Source organism: Heptranchias perlo, chromosome 42 (assembly GCF_035084215.1).
Source record: "Heptranchias perlo isolate sHepPer1 chromosome 42, sHepPer1.hap1, whole genome shotgun sequence".
Lineage (NCBI taxonomy): Eukaryota > Metazoa > Chordata > Chondrichthyes > Hexanchiformes > Hexanchidae > Heptranchias > Heptranchias perlo.
Window position 1 is genome coordinate 11,216,237 of NC_090366.1, and position 19,081 is coordinate 11,235,317.

Below are 19,081 nucleotides of genomic sequence, written 5' to 3' on the forward strand. Positions count from 1 at the left end.
GTGGCATTCAGCCCCTCGAGTCTGTTCCGCTATTCTATGAGATCATGGTGGGCCTGTGACCTAACTCCATCTCCCCGCCTTAGCCCCATATCCCTTAATACCCTTGGTTCACAGAAATCTATCAATCTCAGATTTAGAATTCACAATTGAGCAAACATCAGCTGCCGTTTGCAGAAGAGCTTTGCAAACTTCTCCCAACTTTTGCGTATAGAAGTATTTCCTAACTTCACTCCTACATGTCCTGGCTCTAAATGTTAGGCTATGTCCCCTAGTCCTAGTATTCAAGTATAGGAGATCTCCAAAAACAGTTACAAATATCTGGGCAACCAGAAGCAGTAATCCAGCCACTAACCTGTAAATCCTGCATGGTCCCTTTAAATAGCGCTGGTGGGGGGTCCTCCAGGCACTCTAAGATACTTTGATGAACTGGATTCTTTTACCCTCAGTCTGGTTCAGCAAAAACTGAGTCGAATACACCTTCAGAGTTCAACAGAATATATTATCCGCGGGGCTTACTTTGGTGCACAGGCAGTGACTCCCACCAGAGTCCGTCGAGTCCAGCAGAGCAAGCGAAGTTACATACAGACGTTGACAGTGTTAGACATTTACAGCAAGAGTATGAACGTGAGTGACAAGGGTCAACACCAATCATAAGCGGGGCATGGGTAGGCCATGCTTAGGTTACGTGATGGCAGGCCAATCACAAGTTGTCCATGCGCCTGATCACGCCGCAATTACAACAGCAGAGGGGAAGCGTCCTTATCTCTAGCTTGGAATGTTCCTCCCGTTCCTCCTGCATTCTTATCTCATAGCTTGGAATGCTCTCGGCCTTGTTCAGCATTGTACCGTTATTTTTTAAAAATTCGTTCATGGGATGTGGGCGTCGCTGGCGAGGCCGGCATTTATTCCCCATCCCTAATTGCCCTCGAGAAGGTGGTGGTGAGCCGCCTTCTTGAACCGCTGCAGTCCGTGTGGTGAAGGTTCTCCCACAGTGCTGTTAGGAAGGGAGTTCCAGGATTTTGACCCAGCGACGATGAAGGAACGGCCGATATATTTCCAAGTCGGGATGGTGTGTGACTTGGAGGGGAACGTGCAGGTGGTGTTGTTCCCATGTGCCTGCTGCTCTTGTCCTTCTAGGTGGTAGAGGTCGCGGGTTTGGGAGGTGCTGTCGAAGAAGCCTTGGCGAGTTGCTGCAGTGCATCCTGTGGATGGTACACACTGCAGCCACAGTGCGCCGGTGGTGAAGGGAGTGAATGTTTAGGGTGGTGGATGGGGTGCCAATCAAGCGGGCTGTTTATGTTGGATGGTGTCGAGCTTCTTGAGTGTTGTTGGAGCTGCACTCATCCAAGCAAGTGGAGAGTATTCCATCTCACTCCTGACTTGTGCCTTGCAGATGGTGGAAAGGCTTTGGGGAGTCAGGAGGTGAGTCACTCGCCGCAGAATACCCAGCCTCTGACCTGCACTCGTAGCCACAGTATTTATATGGCTGGTCCAGTTAAGTTTCTGGTCAATGGTGACCCCCAGGATGTTGATGGTGGGGGATTCAGCGATGGTAATGCCGTTGAATGTCAAGGGGAGGTGGTTAGACTCTCTCTTGTTGGAGATGGTCATTGCCTGGCACTTATCTGGCGCGAATGTTACTTGCCACTTATGAGCCCAAGCCTGGATGTTGTCCAGGTCTTGCTGCATGCGGGCTCTGACTGCTTCATTATCTGAGGGGTTGCGAATGGAACTGAACACTGTGCAATCATCAGCGAACATCCCCATTTCTGACCTTATGATGGAGGGAAGGTCATTGATGAAGCAGCTGAAGATGGTTGGGCCTAGGACACTGCCCTGAGGAACTCCTGCAGCAATGTCCTGGGGCTGAGATGATTGGCCTCCAACAACCACTACCATCTTCCTTTGTGCTAGGTATGACTCCAGCCACTGGAGAGTTTTCCCCCTGATTCCCATTGACTTCAATTTTACTAGCGCTCCTTGGTGCCACACTCGGTCAAAAGCTGCCTTGATGTCAAGGGCAGTCACTCTCACCTCACGTCTGGAATTCAGCTCTTTTGTCCATGTTTGGACCAAGGCTGTAATGAGGTCTGGAGCTGAGTGGTCCTGGCGGAACCCAAACTGAGCATCGGTGAGTAGGTTATTGGTGAGCAAGTGCCGCTTGATAGCAATGTCGACGACACCTTCCATCACTTTGCTGATGATTGAGAGTAGACTGATGGGGCGGTAATTGGCCGGATTGGATTTGTCCTGCTTTTTGTGGACAGTACATACCTGGGCAATTTTCCACATTGTCGGGTAGATGCCAGTGTTGTAGCTGTATTGGAACAGCTTGGCTAGAGGCGCAGCTAGTTCTGGAGCACAAGTCTTCAGCACTACAGCTGGGATGTTGTCGGGGCCCATAGCCTTTGCTGTATCCAGTGCACTCAACCGTTTCTTGATATCACGTGGAGTGAATTGAATTGGCCGAAGACTGGCTTCCGTGATGGTGGGGATATCGGGAGGAGGCTGAGATGGATCATCCACTCGGCACTTCTGGCTGAAGATGGTTGCAAACGCTTCAGCCTTGTCTTTTGCACTCATGTGCTGGACTCCGCCATCATTGAGGATGGGGATGTTTGCAGAGCCTCCTCCTCCCGTTAGTTGTTTAATTGTTCACCACCATTCACGACTGGATGTGGCAGGACTGCAGAGCTTTGATCTGATCCGTTGGTTGTGGAATCGCTTAGCTCTGTCTATAGCATGTTGCTTCCGCTGTTTAGCATGCATGTAGTCCTGAGTTGTAGCTTCACCAGGTTGGCACCTCATTTTTAGGTACGCCTGGTGCTGCTCCTGGCATGCTCTTCTACACTCCTCATTGAACCAGGGTTGATCCCCTGGCTTGTTGGTAATGGTAGAGTGAGGAATATGCCGGGCCATGAGGTTACAGATTGTGCTGGAATACAATTCTGCTGCTGCTGATGGCCCACAGCGCCTCATGGATGCCCAGTTTTGAGCTGCTAGATCTGTTCTGAATCTATCCCATTTAGCACGGTGGTAGTGCCACACAACACGTTGGATGGTGTCCTCAGTGCGAAGACGGGACTTCATCTCCACGAGGACTGTGCGGTGGTCACTCCTACCAATACTGTCATGGACAGATGCATTTGCGACAGGTAGATTGGTGAGGACGAGGTCAAGTAGGTTTTTCCCTCGTGTTGGTTCGCTCACCGCCTGCCGCAGGGCCAGTCTGGCAGCTATGTCCTTCAGGACTCGGCCAGCTAGGTCAGTAGTGGTGCTACCGAGCCACTCTTGGTGATGGGCATTGAAGTCCCCCACCCAGAGTACATTTTGTGCCCTTGCTACCCTCAGTGCTTCCTCCAAGTGGTGCTCAACATGGAGGAGGACTGATTCATCAGCTGAGGGAGGACGGTAGGTGGTAATCAGCAGGAGGTTTCCTTGCCTATGTTTAACCTGATGCCATGAGATTTCATGGGGTCCAGAGTCAATGTTGAGGCCTCCCAGGGCCACTCCCTCCTGACTGTATATCACTGTACCGCCACCTCTGGTGGGTCTGTCCTGCCGGTGGGACAGGACATACCCAGGGATGGTGATGGAAGAGTCTGGGACGTTGGCTGAAAGATATGATTCTGTAAGTATGGCTATGTCAGGCTGTTGCTTGACTAGTCTGTGGGACAGCTCTCCCAATTTTGGCACAAGTCCCCAGATGTTAGTAAGGAGGACCTTGCAGGGTCGACTGGGCTTGGTGTTTTGCCGTTGTCGTGTCCGGTGCCTAGTGGTCCGATGCCGGGTGGTCCGTCCGGTTTTATTCTTATTATGACTTTTCGTAGTGAGATTTTGATTAACCCGCTCCATAGAGACACCCCCTCCAGACCTCGAATCTTATCAAGTCTCCTCCACTGATGAGACAATGCAGGCCTTACAGTAAAAAGCTGAGCATGCAGACAGATGGCCTAAAAGAGGCCCACTGTCCTAACTACTAGCTAACAGGCTACTAATTAACCCTCACCTAACCGCATTGCTACTTCTGCTACTTTGCCACGTAGACATTCTACTATTTTACTGGAAACTGACCATTTTCATTAGAGGGGGCACCACGTAGGCATTCTCATTCCCCCCTTTTATCATTCAATGATAACCAATCCTTGCTCACTCAGCAGTTCTGTCTGGGCAGAGCCTCATACTCGGTCACATTCATTTTATTCAATGTATTAAATTCTTCCTCATGTCATACTTTGCTACATCCCCTGTCTCCTTCCTGTCACATACTTTGGCCTGTCATACTATTAACATCTTTGGAGAACCTATTTTCTCCAATGAAGTCTGCATTCTTCTTGACACACATTTCAAAATGGCCAGTCCAATAAAAATACCCATAATCGCAATGACTAAGTACATTGCCATATTTATTATCCAGTCATACCCAGCCCTTAGCTTCACTCGTGCAGTCGACCTGATCTTGTATTTGATTGATAAACCTGGTTATGTTGTCGGTCTGCCCATTAAACAATGTTCTTTTAATCCAATGCATATCGGTTCTGCATTGAGAACAAGCAAAGTTCTGACAACTCTTTAGTTACGGCCCGAATGTGAACCTCCCTAAATTCCAAGCTGGTTAAATCAGCAGGGCTGAAGTCAGAATCAAGGCTACATGGCCTCTCAAGAAACTGTATTCTCATTGTATTATAAGCCAGCAATACCCTTATCTACACGGGGGGAGGGGGGAGGCCAGACAGTACATGACTAGTCCCTGAACTAGAGAAGTCCCAATAGAACACAGACATGTTTCATCAATACGCCTTTGTACTCTTATCTGTTCTCAGGAACAGACTCCTTCTAAACATCTCTCAAGTAAGCTGCGAATGTCCTTGGTCAGCTAAACTTATTCATGTTAGTTTGAAAAGGGCTAACATAGTCAAATATCCCATGGTGCTTTATATTTTGTTTCCAGCCTAACTAGACTGAAAGGGACCTTTCAGACCATTTTATACCTGTGAATTGGGGCCCTCCCCTTTATATCCCTTAATCCAAATTTTATCCCTACAATATCCCATTAGATGCTGTACCTCATCTTAACCAGGTTCCCTTCGTGTTGGCCACCAGTCCGGGTGGAAGAGAGGTAGAGCATCTGATAATCCTATCAAACTATGATTGTCTTCCCTTTTACATGCACCTTACCCCAGCGGGTGCTGTTCCCGGTACCATTAAGATGTTTTCTTAGTTGAAACCACAGAAACAATGGGGACATTCTCACCCAGGCTCTGTTTTACTACCTTTGCCAAACCCTTCATCCTCTGCTTACATTTATTACATGCAATGAAAATCAAGAATCATATTGCAACAACTGCACTACGACTAATACATGTGAAATTAATCTAATCCAAGGATGGATCTGTATATTCAGTCCCAAATTCCAGAGGTCATCTCACCAAGTGGTGACTTTAATTTGGTCAATGTCATGCTTAATATTTTATTGTTCTGTTGTAGGTTATAATAAACCTTCTGGGAGAGGCGTATCTCCATTCGCAATGCTTTCAAGTATTTAGGCAACAGGGGTGTCAGATACCCAAATGTGTCCTGATATTCTTTTAAGTCCTTTTTGACATCCTCAGAAACTTGTAAGGTGGTGAGGTTATGCCGGTGTATCTCTACCAGTTCCTTGGGTCCAATCCGAACCAGGACTTCAGGAATGGAGTAGAATTCTGTACTTAAAATATCACAAGTTAGATTGGCATATTTAAATGTTTTCAAATTAGTTGTAACACAGTATTCGCCCTCTCCGGCATATGTGGGTTTTAGATCCGCCTCTAGGGCCTCCATGGTACAGTTAATATCCGGATTGGTACCGGTATTATTAAACCCACACAGTGCTTCTGGGCTGTGTCCAACACTATGTGGACATACAGTGACAGCATGTCTAGTAACACATCCCTTTAATTTTGTTCCAGCCAATCAGCTTAAATCTATGTCCTCTAGTTCTTGAACCCTCTGCTAGGGGAAACAGGTACTTCCTGTCTACTTTATCTGGGCCCCTCATAATTTTGTAATTTTGTATCCATCGTGCGGATATCTTCGAAGTATTGTTTCTCTCAATTTCATTGTTAACTGAAGGGAACCTAACCCTGAATTTTGGAAATCCAAATTACTATGTCCCTCTTTACTTTAATTTCAGTCCTTCTGATTGGTACCAGTGTTTCCTGACTGTTTCATTAATTAGTCGGTTTCTCTATGGACCATGTGTCAGTGCCTTGTTTAAAAGGATTTCTCACTCGCCTGGACCACATTAACCATTTCATGTTGTGCTGTTGTCAAGTAACTGAGCCTGTCTGAGACTCATTCTTCAGTGTCATGTATCTCCGCATACTAGCAGCATATCATAGGTAGAGTTCTTGGATATTAACTTTCTGCTGGCCAGTCTCTTTTTCCTCATGGTATTTCCGAACGTGTTTTCCATGGCACACATCATATGTCCAGTAGGATTCAGTCCTGTAAAAGCAACTGGTTTGTTTAAAGAGTGGTTCCAATAGCTCACCAGGCCACAGGCCTTTGTAATCATGTTCTTCATCCTGATCTCCGTTTCAGATGATGGCAACATAGATTTGTATCTTTTATGTCCACTGTAGCCATTCTTAGGTTTTCAGGTTATCTTATCAAAAAGATCAGGGGTGTCCAGAGTGCTTATCTCCCCCTGCATGGTCCCGATGTCAGGGTAGTGGCCAGGCTATTGTAGCTTTCTCATTGTTCATTATAGGCAAGGACACAAATATCTCCACAAGAAAGCTATCAATTTACTATTCTCAACTACACTTTCCTGACTTTCACTAGATTGTATATTTATGCCAGATTGATTTTTTTTTTATCATGCCCAGTTCAATGACTGTAGAGAAAATCCCATTTGGTGTAATTTCTCTGTTTCTTTACTTTAATTCTCAATCACTTCCTCTCATCCAATTTTACATAACCCATTATATTACCTATCATGAGTCCTGGAGAAACATTACTGTCCGATACAATATTTACAGTCAGGTTCAATATCCCAAAATTTGTTTATTTTATGTAATTTCTTCTTGAACCGCTTTTCATTTCCCAAAATATCCCACTACATTGTGCCCGAGTCCCTTCTATCATTTCACAATTATCCCAACTTGAGAGCAGTATTGTTGGACTGACAGAACTTGTCAATGTAAAATTTTCTTCCCTCTCGAAAAGAATTCTTCCTTGATACACAGCATTCAATAGGAACCATTTAGACTGGACTTCTTTTATTTTAAAATATAATTTGATTATCCCCTTAAATTACAAGTAAATTTTTCTTTCTCGAGGGCTTGAATAGCAACTCATATAAATTTTTCTTATCAATTCCAATTTCAGAAACAATTATGTCCAGGCTTTGTGGTTTTATAGTAGAGATGAAGTGCTCGTAATTACTTTTGGATGTAACTCCCATATCTTCCCACCTCAAGCACTCTGTCTCGGAAGACAATAAATAAGTTAAAACAAAACAAATCAAAATGTTTTCAAAAGAAGAGAATCAGGTTGATATCACCACGCTGTGACATTTGGTATCTGCTGATGTCTGCAGCTAAAGTCTTAAACTTTTTAACACCACTGGATCGTTTCCTGCACCAAATTTCTCCAGCAAAGGTTGCACCGTAACTTTGTAAAGCCATTTTATGTCAAAGAACTACTCTTGGTAATCCTGCACCATCAACACTCACGTGGTCCCAAAAACCAGGGTCACCTGTTTTAAAAGAAACACAGAAAATCCATTGCAGCTCTTCTTGAGAGCCCAAGGGGTTAATTTGTCAAATCATCATTTATTATTTATTTTGTCCAAAGGAATAATCCTTTTACCCGAAACAAATCCAGAAAACAAAACAGGAGAGAGAAATTGCCTAGTCCCTCTCTCTCTCTCTGGAGCACACAACCTGTCTGAAATAAACCCTGTCTCTCCCACATACAGATGTACGCAGGGCTGCGGACTGGAATTCCCAACTCCAAATCCTAATCTCTGTGCTTTCAAGATGTAACCACATTAAGCAGATATCATTAGCAGCCGCCTGCTAAGATACGTTATATTCCTCTTTTATTAATTTATTAATGGTTTGGGCATGTGTTTCTAGCACTGTAGCTATCCTTTGCAAATATATGGTCAGCATTTGATCCTCAGACAATTCCTTATCTGTATTTTCATTTATTATTTTTAATATATCTTTAATGCGAGACCCTAAATCTCTGACCTTTTGATCTAATGTTGCCAAATCAATGTTACTAACAACTGAGGCACCCGTATTAAAGGCAGTTGCTATATCACTTATCACAGATCTTTACGTCTTCATATTTGTCTATCCCTTTTACGATGTCCACCTCCATTCCATGTCGCGCTTTGTTTTAACACTTGAGTTAGGAGGTGTTGATATAATTGTTGAGTTTTCTTAGCAGTCTCAATGCGAGTTATATAATTTGTCAGGGAAGGTCTTCCCTCTTTGGTCAGATCTTGTATTGGAGCTACTATTCGTGAATAGTTTCAAATAAAATTGAATAGCCCCCGAACTTGTCGAACTTCGGGAGATTGAGGCACTAGTCAAAAAGAAGAAGGAGGCATATGACATGCATAGGCAGCTGGGATCAAGTGGATCCCTTGAAGAGTATAGAGATTGCCGGAGTAGAGTTAAGAGAGAAATCAGGAGGGCAAAAAGGGGATATGAGATTGCTTTGGCAGATCAGGCAAAGGTGAATCCAAAGAGCTTCTACAAATACATAAAGGGCAAAAGGGTAACTAGGGAGAGAGTAGGGCCTCTTAAGGATCAACAAGGTCATCTATGTGCGGAACCACAAGATATGGGTGAGATCCTGAATGAATATTTCACATCGGTATTTACGGTTGAGAAAGGCATGGATGTTAGGGAACTTGGGGAAATAAATAGTGATGTCTTGAGGAGTGTACATATTACAGAGAGGGAGGTGCTGGAAGTCTTAACGCGCATCAAGGTAGATAAATCTCCGGGACCTGATGAAATGTATCCCAGGACGTTATGGGAGGTTAGGGAGGAAATTGCGGGTCCCCTAGCAGAGATATTTGAATCGTCCACCGCTACAGGTGAGGTGCCTGAAGATTGGAGGGTAGCAAATGTTGTGCCTTTGTTTAAGAAGGGCGGCAGGGAAAAGCCTGGGAACTACAGACCAGTGAGCCTGACATCTGTAGTGGGTAAGTTGTTAGAGGGTATTCTGAGGGACAGAATCTACAGGCATTTGGAGAGGCAGGGACTAATTAGGAACAGTCAGCATGGTTTTGTGAGAGGAAAATCATGTCTCACGAATTTGATTGAGTTTTTTGAAGGGGTAACCAAGAAGATAGATGAGGGCTGTGCAGTAGACGTGGTCTACATGGACTTCAGCAAAGCATTTGACAAGGTACCGCATGGTAGGTTGTTACATAAGGTTAAATCTCATGGGATCCAAGGTGAGGTAGCCAATTGGATACAAAATTGGCTTGACGACAGAAGACAGAGGGTGGTTGTCGAGGGTTGTTTTTCAAACTGGATGCCTGTGTCCAGCGGTGTGCCTCAGGGATCGGTGCTGGGTCCGCTGTTATTTGTTATTTATATTAATGATTTGGATGAGAATTTAGGAGGCATGGTTAGTAAGTTTGCAGATGACACCAAGATTGGTGGCATTGTGGACAGTGAAGAAGGTTATCTAGGATTGCAACGGGATCTTGATAAATTGGGCCAGTGGGCCGATGAATGGCAGATGGAGTTTAATTTAGATAAATGTGAGGTGATGCATTTTGGTAGATCGAATTGGGCCAGGACCTACTCCGTTAATGGTAGGGCGTTGGGGAGAGTTATAGAACAAAGAGATCTAGGAGTACAGATTCATAGCTCCTTGAAAGTGGAGTCACAGGTGGATAGGGTGGTGAAGAAGGCATTCAGCATGCTTGGTTTCATTGGTCAGAACATTGAATGCAGGAGTTGGGATGTCTTGTTGAAGTTGTACAGGGCATTGGTGAGGCCACACTTGGAGTACTGTGTACAGTTCTGGTCACCCTATTATAGAAAGGATATTATTAAACTAGAAAGAGTGCAGAAAAGATTTACTAGGATGCTACCGGGACTTGATGGTTTGACTTACAGGGAGAGGTTAGACAGACTGGGACTTTATTCCCTGGAGAGTAGGAGGTTAAGGGGTGATCTTATAGAAGTCTATAAAATAATGAGGGGCATAGATAAGGTCGATAGTCAAAATCTTTTCCCAAAGGTAGGGGAGTCTATAACGAGGGGGCACAGATTTAAGGTGAGAGGGGAGAGATACAAAAGGATCCAGAGGGGCAATTTTTTCACTCAAAGGGTGGTGAGTGTCTGGAACGAGCTGCCAGAGGCAGTAGTAGAGGCGGGTACAATTTTGTCTTTTAAAAAGCATTTGGACAGTTACATGGGGAAGATGGGTATCGAGGGATATGGGCCAAGTGCAGGCAATTGGGACTAGCTTAGTGGTATAAACTGGGCGACATGGACATGTTGGGCCGAAGGGCCTGTTTCCATGTTGTAACTTCTATGATTCTATGATTCTATGATTCTATCATACTGTGGCGGGGTAAAACTGATAGGCGTTTAGTACCCTGTGTCAGTACATAGCTCAAGTAATGGACTTCGAATTGTCTAACCTATGCTTCCTTTTCATACCATCTGTTTTACATTCCTTTCTTATCAATTTTTTCCTCACTGTAGCATTGTCTGTGTGGAAACTTATATCTCAGTCAATTGTAGCCTTTGGCATTTCCAAGTAATTGGGTCAATTTTAATAATATAACCTATACCAATTGTTACCTCGTGTTCACCTGTGTTCTGGGCAAGCCTCAGACAGTTCTCAACCGACTGGGTCATTTCTATCTGTTTGAACTGCTCTTGGCATGACAGTCTGGCTTCTTGGGATGGAAGGGGTTAACTTTGACTGGCTCTCTCGTGTAACAGTAATTTGATACTTCTCCCTCTGAGATCAAGTCTCCACATCCCACCTTCAAAATTTCTCTTTAATCATAGTGTTTAATCAATCACAATAGCACAAAATGCTTCGAAGATCAGTTTAATTTATAACTAGAGATCATCCTGCAACTGTAACTTGTAATTCTCTAAATCTGCACTTTATCTTTTCTTTTACAATTAAACCTCATTTTGTCTTGGTGAATTGAAAACAGATGTCGGTGTCCTTGGAAGGGTTAACTTTTTAACAAACCGACGGAGTCAGATATCAGATTCACGCAGCGTTCTCAGCATACGTCAACGTAATTTTCACATAAATTCTTTTTTTAAAAATTCATACCGGGAAATAACATCTCCCATTGTACATTTTAGTTTATAGTTAGTCTTTGTAAGTTTTATAATTTGCTGTCCAATTAATTTTTTCCATATACTTTTAGTGGGTTTGATTATAACCAACTCTCCGAGCTGTTCCAGGTTTCCGACTTTTCCTATCACGGTGATACCAGATAGCTTTTTTTTAATCTGTCCCGTTAATTTTTTAAACCTCTTTTTAAACCACAGCCAATCATAAGATAAAAATTCAAAATGCCAATTTTTTAGAAGATCCCATGTCTGGAATTTAACATGCCCACATTTTATAAGAACCAGAGTTTAATAGGCCACTTAACCTCAATAACTCCAATTTTAATTCAGCAATATCAGAATTAAACACAAGACAAAACAGATACATCACACAAAAGAAGAAAACACATAGGACGCAGTAAGAAGGGGGCGACAGAAAACACTGATCAGGACAGGCTTTTTAAAGGGACAGTACACTAAAACAACAGAACCTTTCTTTATCGGGTCTCTGTCTTTTAAACATTTTTCTAGTCACTTAATTCTATCCATATTAAATGTACCGTCTTCGGGAAAGGGATATTTCTTAGTTTGGTCCAAATTGACCAAAACTATCAACTCGTCAGCTGTTTCTTTCCCAAAGTTTCTGTACATGTAAGCAGCAGGTGTTCCCTTTGGAGGGATTTTGCTAGTGTTGGTGCGCATGGCTTATAGTTTATACAATCCTCCACACTGTAATTACACAACAATCAAGGCCTATCTTAACCATCACAATTCTATACTTGATAATTCAGCTGATTGGACAAGACGTCATTTGTTCTCTACACCTACTTTAACCAGCTCAGGCGTCTGCACTTAGTTGAATCAGCTGACTTACGCAAGATTTTTTCTCTTGACAGTACTGTCTCCATAAAGCAATTAGTTCTTTGGCTGTGGTACCTCTGTTATTTTTCCAAATTAATTCCTGAGCTTTTTTGGCGGCATCTAAGTTTTTAGTTCCTCCCAATGGCCATTGATCATTCCCCAGTTTTTTTATTTAATCCCCCTGACAATTGTCTAAATAGTTTTGCCTTGTCCGGATATTGTTCACATAAAGTCTGTAAGGCACTATTGGTGGTATCTAGACAATTGCCCATTTTATTTCCCTTTTTAGATTCACACAATCGTTTTTAATCCCGTCGATGCAACTCCTGACACAAATGCCTATTCCTGACTTTACACATTAATCCCTCAGCCCGCCCGCTGATATCCGATCACTAGTTGTGCTTCACAATCCCAGGTGCCTTGACGTCTCTACGCCCACTTCAGGGTCGTGACCTTCGCGGGGAGGATCTCCTCTCTTAACAACCGGTCTAAGGCTGCACGTTTGAGACAGGCACCTCCTTGTCCTTTTAGTTGATCAGCACAACGTCCCAATTTACTCTGTTTTCCCCAGTACCGTGACTGACTGACCCTCAGTGATATCCTATCACTGACCTGAGAATACTTCCTCAGTACCGCCGACTGAGCCTCAGTGATCCAATCACTGACCTAACCTCTGTCTCTTCCAGTATTCGCCAGACTGACCTGAACCTCGTAAGGCCATCACTCGAGTATTAACGATTGGGCGACTCGTCGTCAGGCTGACGGATTGGAGGAAAACCGACGTAGTAAATTAAGACTGCTCACATCCGTGTCTGAGACAATCCGCCTCTTACTCCGCGAACTCTCGGTGAACGACCGTTGAGATCCCACTTCTGACACCAAATGATAAACTGGATTCTTTTACCCTCAGTCTGGTTCAGCAAACACCGAGTCGAATACACCTTCAGAGTTCAACAGAATATATTATCCGCGGGGCTTACTTTGGTGCACAGGCAGTGACTCCCACCAGAGTCTGTCGAGTCCAGCAGAGCAAGCGAAGTTACATACATTGGTCAACACCAATCATAAGCAGGGCATGGGTAGGCCATGCTTAGGTTACGTGATGGCAGGCCAATCACAAGTAGTCCATGCGCCTGATCACGCCGCAATTACTACAGCAGAGGGGAAGCTTCCTTATCTCTAGCTTGGAATGTTCCTCCCGTTCCTCCTGCATTCTTATCTCATAGCTTGGAATGCTCTTGTTCAGCATTGTACCGTTATTGATTAACCCGCTCCATAGAGACACCCCCAACAGACCTCGAATCTTATCACGTTCAGATGGTCGGGGGTTAAGACTGTGCGTTGAGTCGAGGGTTAAGTCCCAAAATGGTGTCTATCACTTTAAATCAGCGTTGCGCACCGATTGTATCCATTTTCTCCTTGCTTTACATGATTCCAGCGTTCGTTATCTGTGCCTGCGCTAACTCCTATACCAAGATGGCGTCCGGCGCACGTCACGCTGGAAACGTGCGTGCGCAGCCAAGACGCCATCTTGGCACTTCGGTAGGGACGGCCCAATTTAGCGCCCGCTATTCCTTTGTCCACCACTTGGTGGAACGACCTTTCATTGTCAACTCAAATAATGAATCATAGAAGAAGGCCATTTGGCCCATCGTTCCTGTGCCGGCTCTTTGAAAGAACTGTCCAATTAGTCCCACTACCCCCCTGCTCTTTCCCCCCGTAGCCCTGCAAATTTTCCCTCCTTCGAGTATTTATCCAATTCCCTTTCGAAAGTTTCTATTGAATCTGCTTCCACCGCCCTTTCAGGCAGCGCGTTCCAGATCAGAACAGCTCGCTGCGTAAATTTTTTTCATGTCACCTCTTACCTTAAATCCGTGTCCCCTGGTTACCGACCCTTCTGCCAGTGCAAATAGTTTCTCCCGATTTGCTCTATCAAAATCCTTCATGATTTTGAACACCTCGATTAAAGCTCCCCTTAACCTTCTCTGCTCTAAGGAGAACAGCCCCAGCTTCTCCAGTCTCTCCACATAACTGAAGTCCCTCATCCCTGGGACCGTTCTGGTAAATCTCCTCCGCACCCTCTCCAAGGCCTTGACGTCCTTCCTAAAGTGCGCTGCCCAGAATTGGCCACAATACTCCAGCTGGGGCCCAACCAGTGATTTATAAAGGTTTAGTGTAACTTTCTTGCTTTTGTATTCGATGAGTCCTGATATTTCAACTCCTCATTTCTTTACTGTCAACTTGGTATCACTCTCGGCTCAGAGTCAGTAGGTCCGGAAACCCGCTCCAGAGACTTGAGCACATAATCTGGGCTCACAGTGCTGAGGGATTTATTACAAGGTGCAGCCTGCCCAGAAGGTGTGGTGTCAGCTTTCGAAATAGGTGTGATGTCCAGTTCGTGCGGGTCCTCCGACTTAATAGCTCATCGAGAGGCCGGCACCTCCGACAGGGCTGCACTCCCTCTGAGCTGCACTGGGCGTGTCGGCCTAGACCTTGGGGAGTGGAATTTAAAACCACTCACCTTCTGCCTCAGGGGCGCGAGTGCTACCCGCTGGTATCAGCCGTGGCTCAGTGCGCCTTGAGTCTGAGGGTCGAGCCCCCACTCCAGAGACGTGTGCCCATAATCTAGGCAGACACTCCCGGTGCCAGTACCGAGGGAGTGCTGCACTGTCGGAGGTGCCGTCTTTCAGACGAGACATTAAACCGGGGTCTGGCCTCTCAGGTGGACATAAAAGATGTTATTTCGAAGAAGAGGGAGGGTGTCCTGGGGCCAATATTTATCCCTCAACCAACATCACTAAAAAAAAAACCAGATGATCTGGTCATTATCACATTACTGTTTGTGGGATCTTGCTGTGCGCAAATTGGCTGCTGGGTTTCCCACATTACAACAGTGACTACACTTCAGAAAAAAGTACTTAATTGGCTGTAAAGCGCTTTGGGTCGTCCTGAGGTGGCTACATAAATGCAAAGCCTTTCCTCCAGCTGAGCAAGGTCGGTATATTGGCCATTAATTAGTAATCACAACATAGGCAGAACGGAAACTCATGTTTTTAAGTTCGTTTCAATTTATTGTATTATAGAAATTATTAAGACTTGAAAGTGATTATACATCCACCATCGAACCCCATTCTCTTTTTACTTAGAGCATTAGCCTTTATAAAGCAGTGGTCAGTAACTCGTAGCAGTCCCTGATAGACTGTGGTCATACACATTGCAAGTCAAAAATGCAAATTAATGTCGATGATGTCCGCTGAACTCTGGTGTCCTTCGCCCTCTTGCTTTAAGAGTCGGCCCGTTTGTTTCTTGCTGCGTTCGAACCGCATCGTACGGCTGCGTCGAGCCTCGGTCCGCTTCGTGTCACAGAATCATCGAAAATTTGCGGCACACGAGGCCGCCGTTTGGCCAGCCGAAAATGAGCAGCCCACCCACCCAGCGTCGTCGCTGGCTGCCGGTCTCGACTCTCCGCATTCGTCGGACCGGGAATTGGGGCGTTCGGGTTCGCTAATAAAACAGCGGGCTCCGAAACGGAACGAAATCGGGGTGGAAATTCGTCTGGGGAGGCATCGCAAAATGGGCGGCATTGCATCAGCCGCCTGTTATAAACCCCAGCCTATTACACCCTCACCTGTTACGCCCCCCCAGCTCGTTATTCGGTTCCACGACGGGTTGTATAGCGGGCGTCCGATGCGATAGAGCTCCTTTCGCGCTGCCCCCCCAAGTCGAATTTCTCCCCTGTTATCTTTACTCGACCCTACCTATATATAAAGAAACCCTTGCAAAAGTTCCCAATAATCCCGTTAAAGCATCCTAGGTCAAAGCGTGCTTAATGACTTTGATGTCGCCTGTTATGGGAACGACATTAAGGCCACAGAGAGAGTACAGCGTAGATTCACCAAGGTGACGACAGGGATGGGGAGAGAGACTTGGATACTGGGAATATTTCCACTGAAGCAGAGGAAGATGCAGGGCTCTGGGAGTGGGGAGAGTGTGGGGCAGTGGGATTAGTTTGGGATTGATACAGGGCTATGGAGAGAGAGCGGGGCAGTGGGATTAGTTTGGGATTAATACAGGGCTATGGAGAGAGAGCGGGGCAGTGGGATTAATACAGGGCTATGGAGAGAGAGCGGGGCAGTGGGATTAGTTTGGGGATTGATACAGGACTATGGAGAGAGAGCGGGGCAGTGGGATTAGTTTGGGAATTGATACAGGGATATGGGGAGAGAGCGGGGCGGTGGGATTAGTTTGGGGATTGATACAGGACTATGGGGAGAGAGCGGGGCAGTGGGATTAGTTTGGGGATTGATACAGGGATATGGGGAGAGAGCGGGGCAGTGGGATTAGTTTGGGGATTGATACAGGACTATGGGGAGAGAGTGGGGCAGTGGGATTAGTTTGGGGATTGATACAGGGATATGGGGAGAGAGCGGGGCAGTGGGATTAGTTTGGGGATTGATACAGGGCTATGGGGAGAGAGCGGGGCAGTGGGATTAATACAGGGCTATGGAGAGAGAGCGGGGCAGTGGGATTAGTTTGGGGTTTGATACAGGACTATGGGGAGAGAGTGGGGCAGTGGGATTAGTTTGGGGATTGATACAGGGATATGGGGAGAGAGTGGGGCAGTGGGATTAGTTTGGGGATTGATACAGGGCTATGGAGAGAGAGCGGGGCAGTGGGATTAGTTTGGGAATTGATACAGGGATATGGGGAGAGAGCGGGGCAGTGGGATTAGTTTGGGGATTGATACAGGACTATGGGGAGAGAGCGGGGCAGTGGGATTAGTTTGGGGATTGATACAGGGATATGGGGAGAGAGCGGGGCAGTGGGATTAGTTTGGGGATTGATACAGGGCTATGGAGAGAGAGCGGGGCAGTGGGATTAGTTTGGGAATTGATACAGGGATATGGGGAGAGAGCGGGGCAGTGGGATTAGTTTGGGATTGATACAGGGCTATGGGGAGAGAGCGGGGCAGTGGGATTAGTTTGGGATTGATACAGGGCTATGGGGAGAGAGTGGGGCAGTGGGATTAGTTTGGGGATTGATACAGGGCTATGGGGAGAGAGCGGGGCAGTGGGATTAGTTTGGGGATTGATACAGGGCTATGGGGAGAGAGCCGGGCAGTGGGATTAGTTTTGCATTGCTACAGCAGAGAGCCAGCACAGACACAATGGGCCGAATGGCCTCCTTCGGTGCTGGGATCAATCAAACATCACACAGAAAAGCACCCATCTTTGAGCGAACATGGGCCGACACCCGTATTAGCGTAGCTGAGATACAACTGGGCGGGGGCAGGGGCTGGGCGCGAGGGGAGGAGTGAAGATTCCCTCATTGCAGGTGATTGAGGGAGTTCGTAAACCCGTTGAGAAAGAATTTGCCCGCACCCAGCGTGCAGGGAGGCCCCCTTCCCTCCCAGGGACACTCAGCCCCGCCCACGAGATGCTTCAACCAGTCGAGGGGAAGATAACGTGGTGAAGCACGCAGTTAGCGCACGAGTATTAGAACGGCCACCAAGAGCAGGATGCCAATGGCGATGTTGTGTTGAGCGCAGATGGCCGTGTTGCCAAGGGTTATCGGGGGACTGGTGGGACGGGTGAAATTCCGTGAGACACGGTTGCACATGTTGCCCTTGCAGCAGTAGAAAGCGTTGGTTGGGTAGACCCCGTAGATATTAAATTGATCTTTATTCCGGCAGACAAAATCAGAAGCACAGCCTTTGAACACGTACGTCGATATGTCCTCTGTCAGAAAAGAGAAACACGTCATTGTTAATGCCTTAGTATCCATCTTATCCGGTCGAGTCCAGCCTCATCTTTCACCTGATCCAATTTGATATCATTATCTACCTGTGCAGTTAGACCTTTATCGGACTAGGGCAAGATAAAGCTGACCAGACAGGAGCAGGAGGAGGCCATTCAGCCCCTCGAGCCACACACGAGACTTGTATCTCAACTCCATCTACCTGCCTTGGTTCCATCACCCTTAAAACCCTCACCCAACAAAAAATCTATCAATCTCAGTTTTGCAATTTTCAATTGACCCCCAGCTTTTTGGGGGAGAGAGTTCCAGATTTCCACTCCCCTTTGTGCTTCCTGACATCACCCTGAACGGCCTGGCTCTAATTTTAAGGTTCTGCCCCCCTTGTTCTGGACTCCCCCCACCAGAGGAAATAGTTTCTCTCTATCGACCCTATCGAATCCTTTAATCATCTTAAACCCCTCGATTAGATCACCCCTTAATCTTCTACACTCGAGGGAATACAAGCCTAGTCTGTGCAACCTGTCCTCGTAATTTAACCCTTTTAGCCCCGGTATCGTTCTGGTCAATCTGCCTTGCACCCCCTCCAAGGCCAATATATCCTTCCTGAGGTGCAGTGCCCAGAACTGAACCCAGTCCTCCAGATGGAGTCTGACCAGAGCTTTATATAACATAACTTCCATCCCATCCTGTTTTCTTTTGTGAGGAAAGATTTTCAATGGAGGTCTATTGCCCCCTTCCCACCTCTTTGCCTCATCAATCTCAGCCGCCTAGGCCCTAAGTTCTGGAAGCCCTTCCCTAAACTCCTCTGCCTCTCCACCTCCCTCTCCTCCTGTACGATCCTACCTAAAACCCACCTCTTTGATCCAACTTCTGATCACCCATCTTGATCTCTCCTTCTTTGGCTTGGCATCCAATTTTTCCTACCTGTCTCAATGAACGTGCTACATGCATGTTAGAGTGTCAACCATGGATCAGTGGGTCGCACTCTTGCCTTCTGAAGTCCGAAGGTTGTGGGTTCGAGTCCCACATCCAGCGACTTGAGTACAAAATGCTAGGCCGACACTCCCAGCTGCAGTACTGAGGGAGTGCTGCACTGTCGGAGGTGCCGTTTTTCAGATGAGATGTTAAGCCGAGGCCCC

General features: G+C 46.1%; 1 protein-coding gene across 1 annotated transcript in view; it reads right to left on the reverse strand.

Moving 5' to 3' along the window:
* LOC137306141 (uncharacterized) overlaps positions 1–19,081 on the reverse strand; it is a 50,336-nt gene that overhangs the window by 20,894 nt on the left and 10,361 nt on the right. Inside the window, exons 5-7 of the mRNA XM_067975198.1 lie at positions 17,672–17,923; positions 15,517–15,689; positions 353–433 (exon numbers count right to left, since the gene is read on the reverse strand). Of these exons, the coding sequence (XP_067831299.1) occupies positions 353–433; positions 15,517–15,689; positions 17,672–17,923 (506 nt within the window). The remainder of the gene's footprint in view (positions 1–352; positions 434–15,516; positions 15,690–17,671; positions 17,924–19,081) is intronic.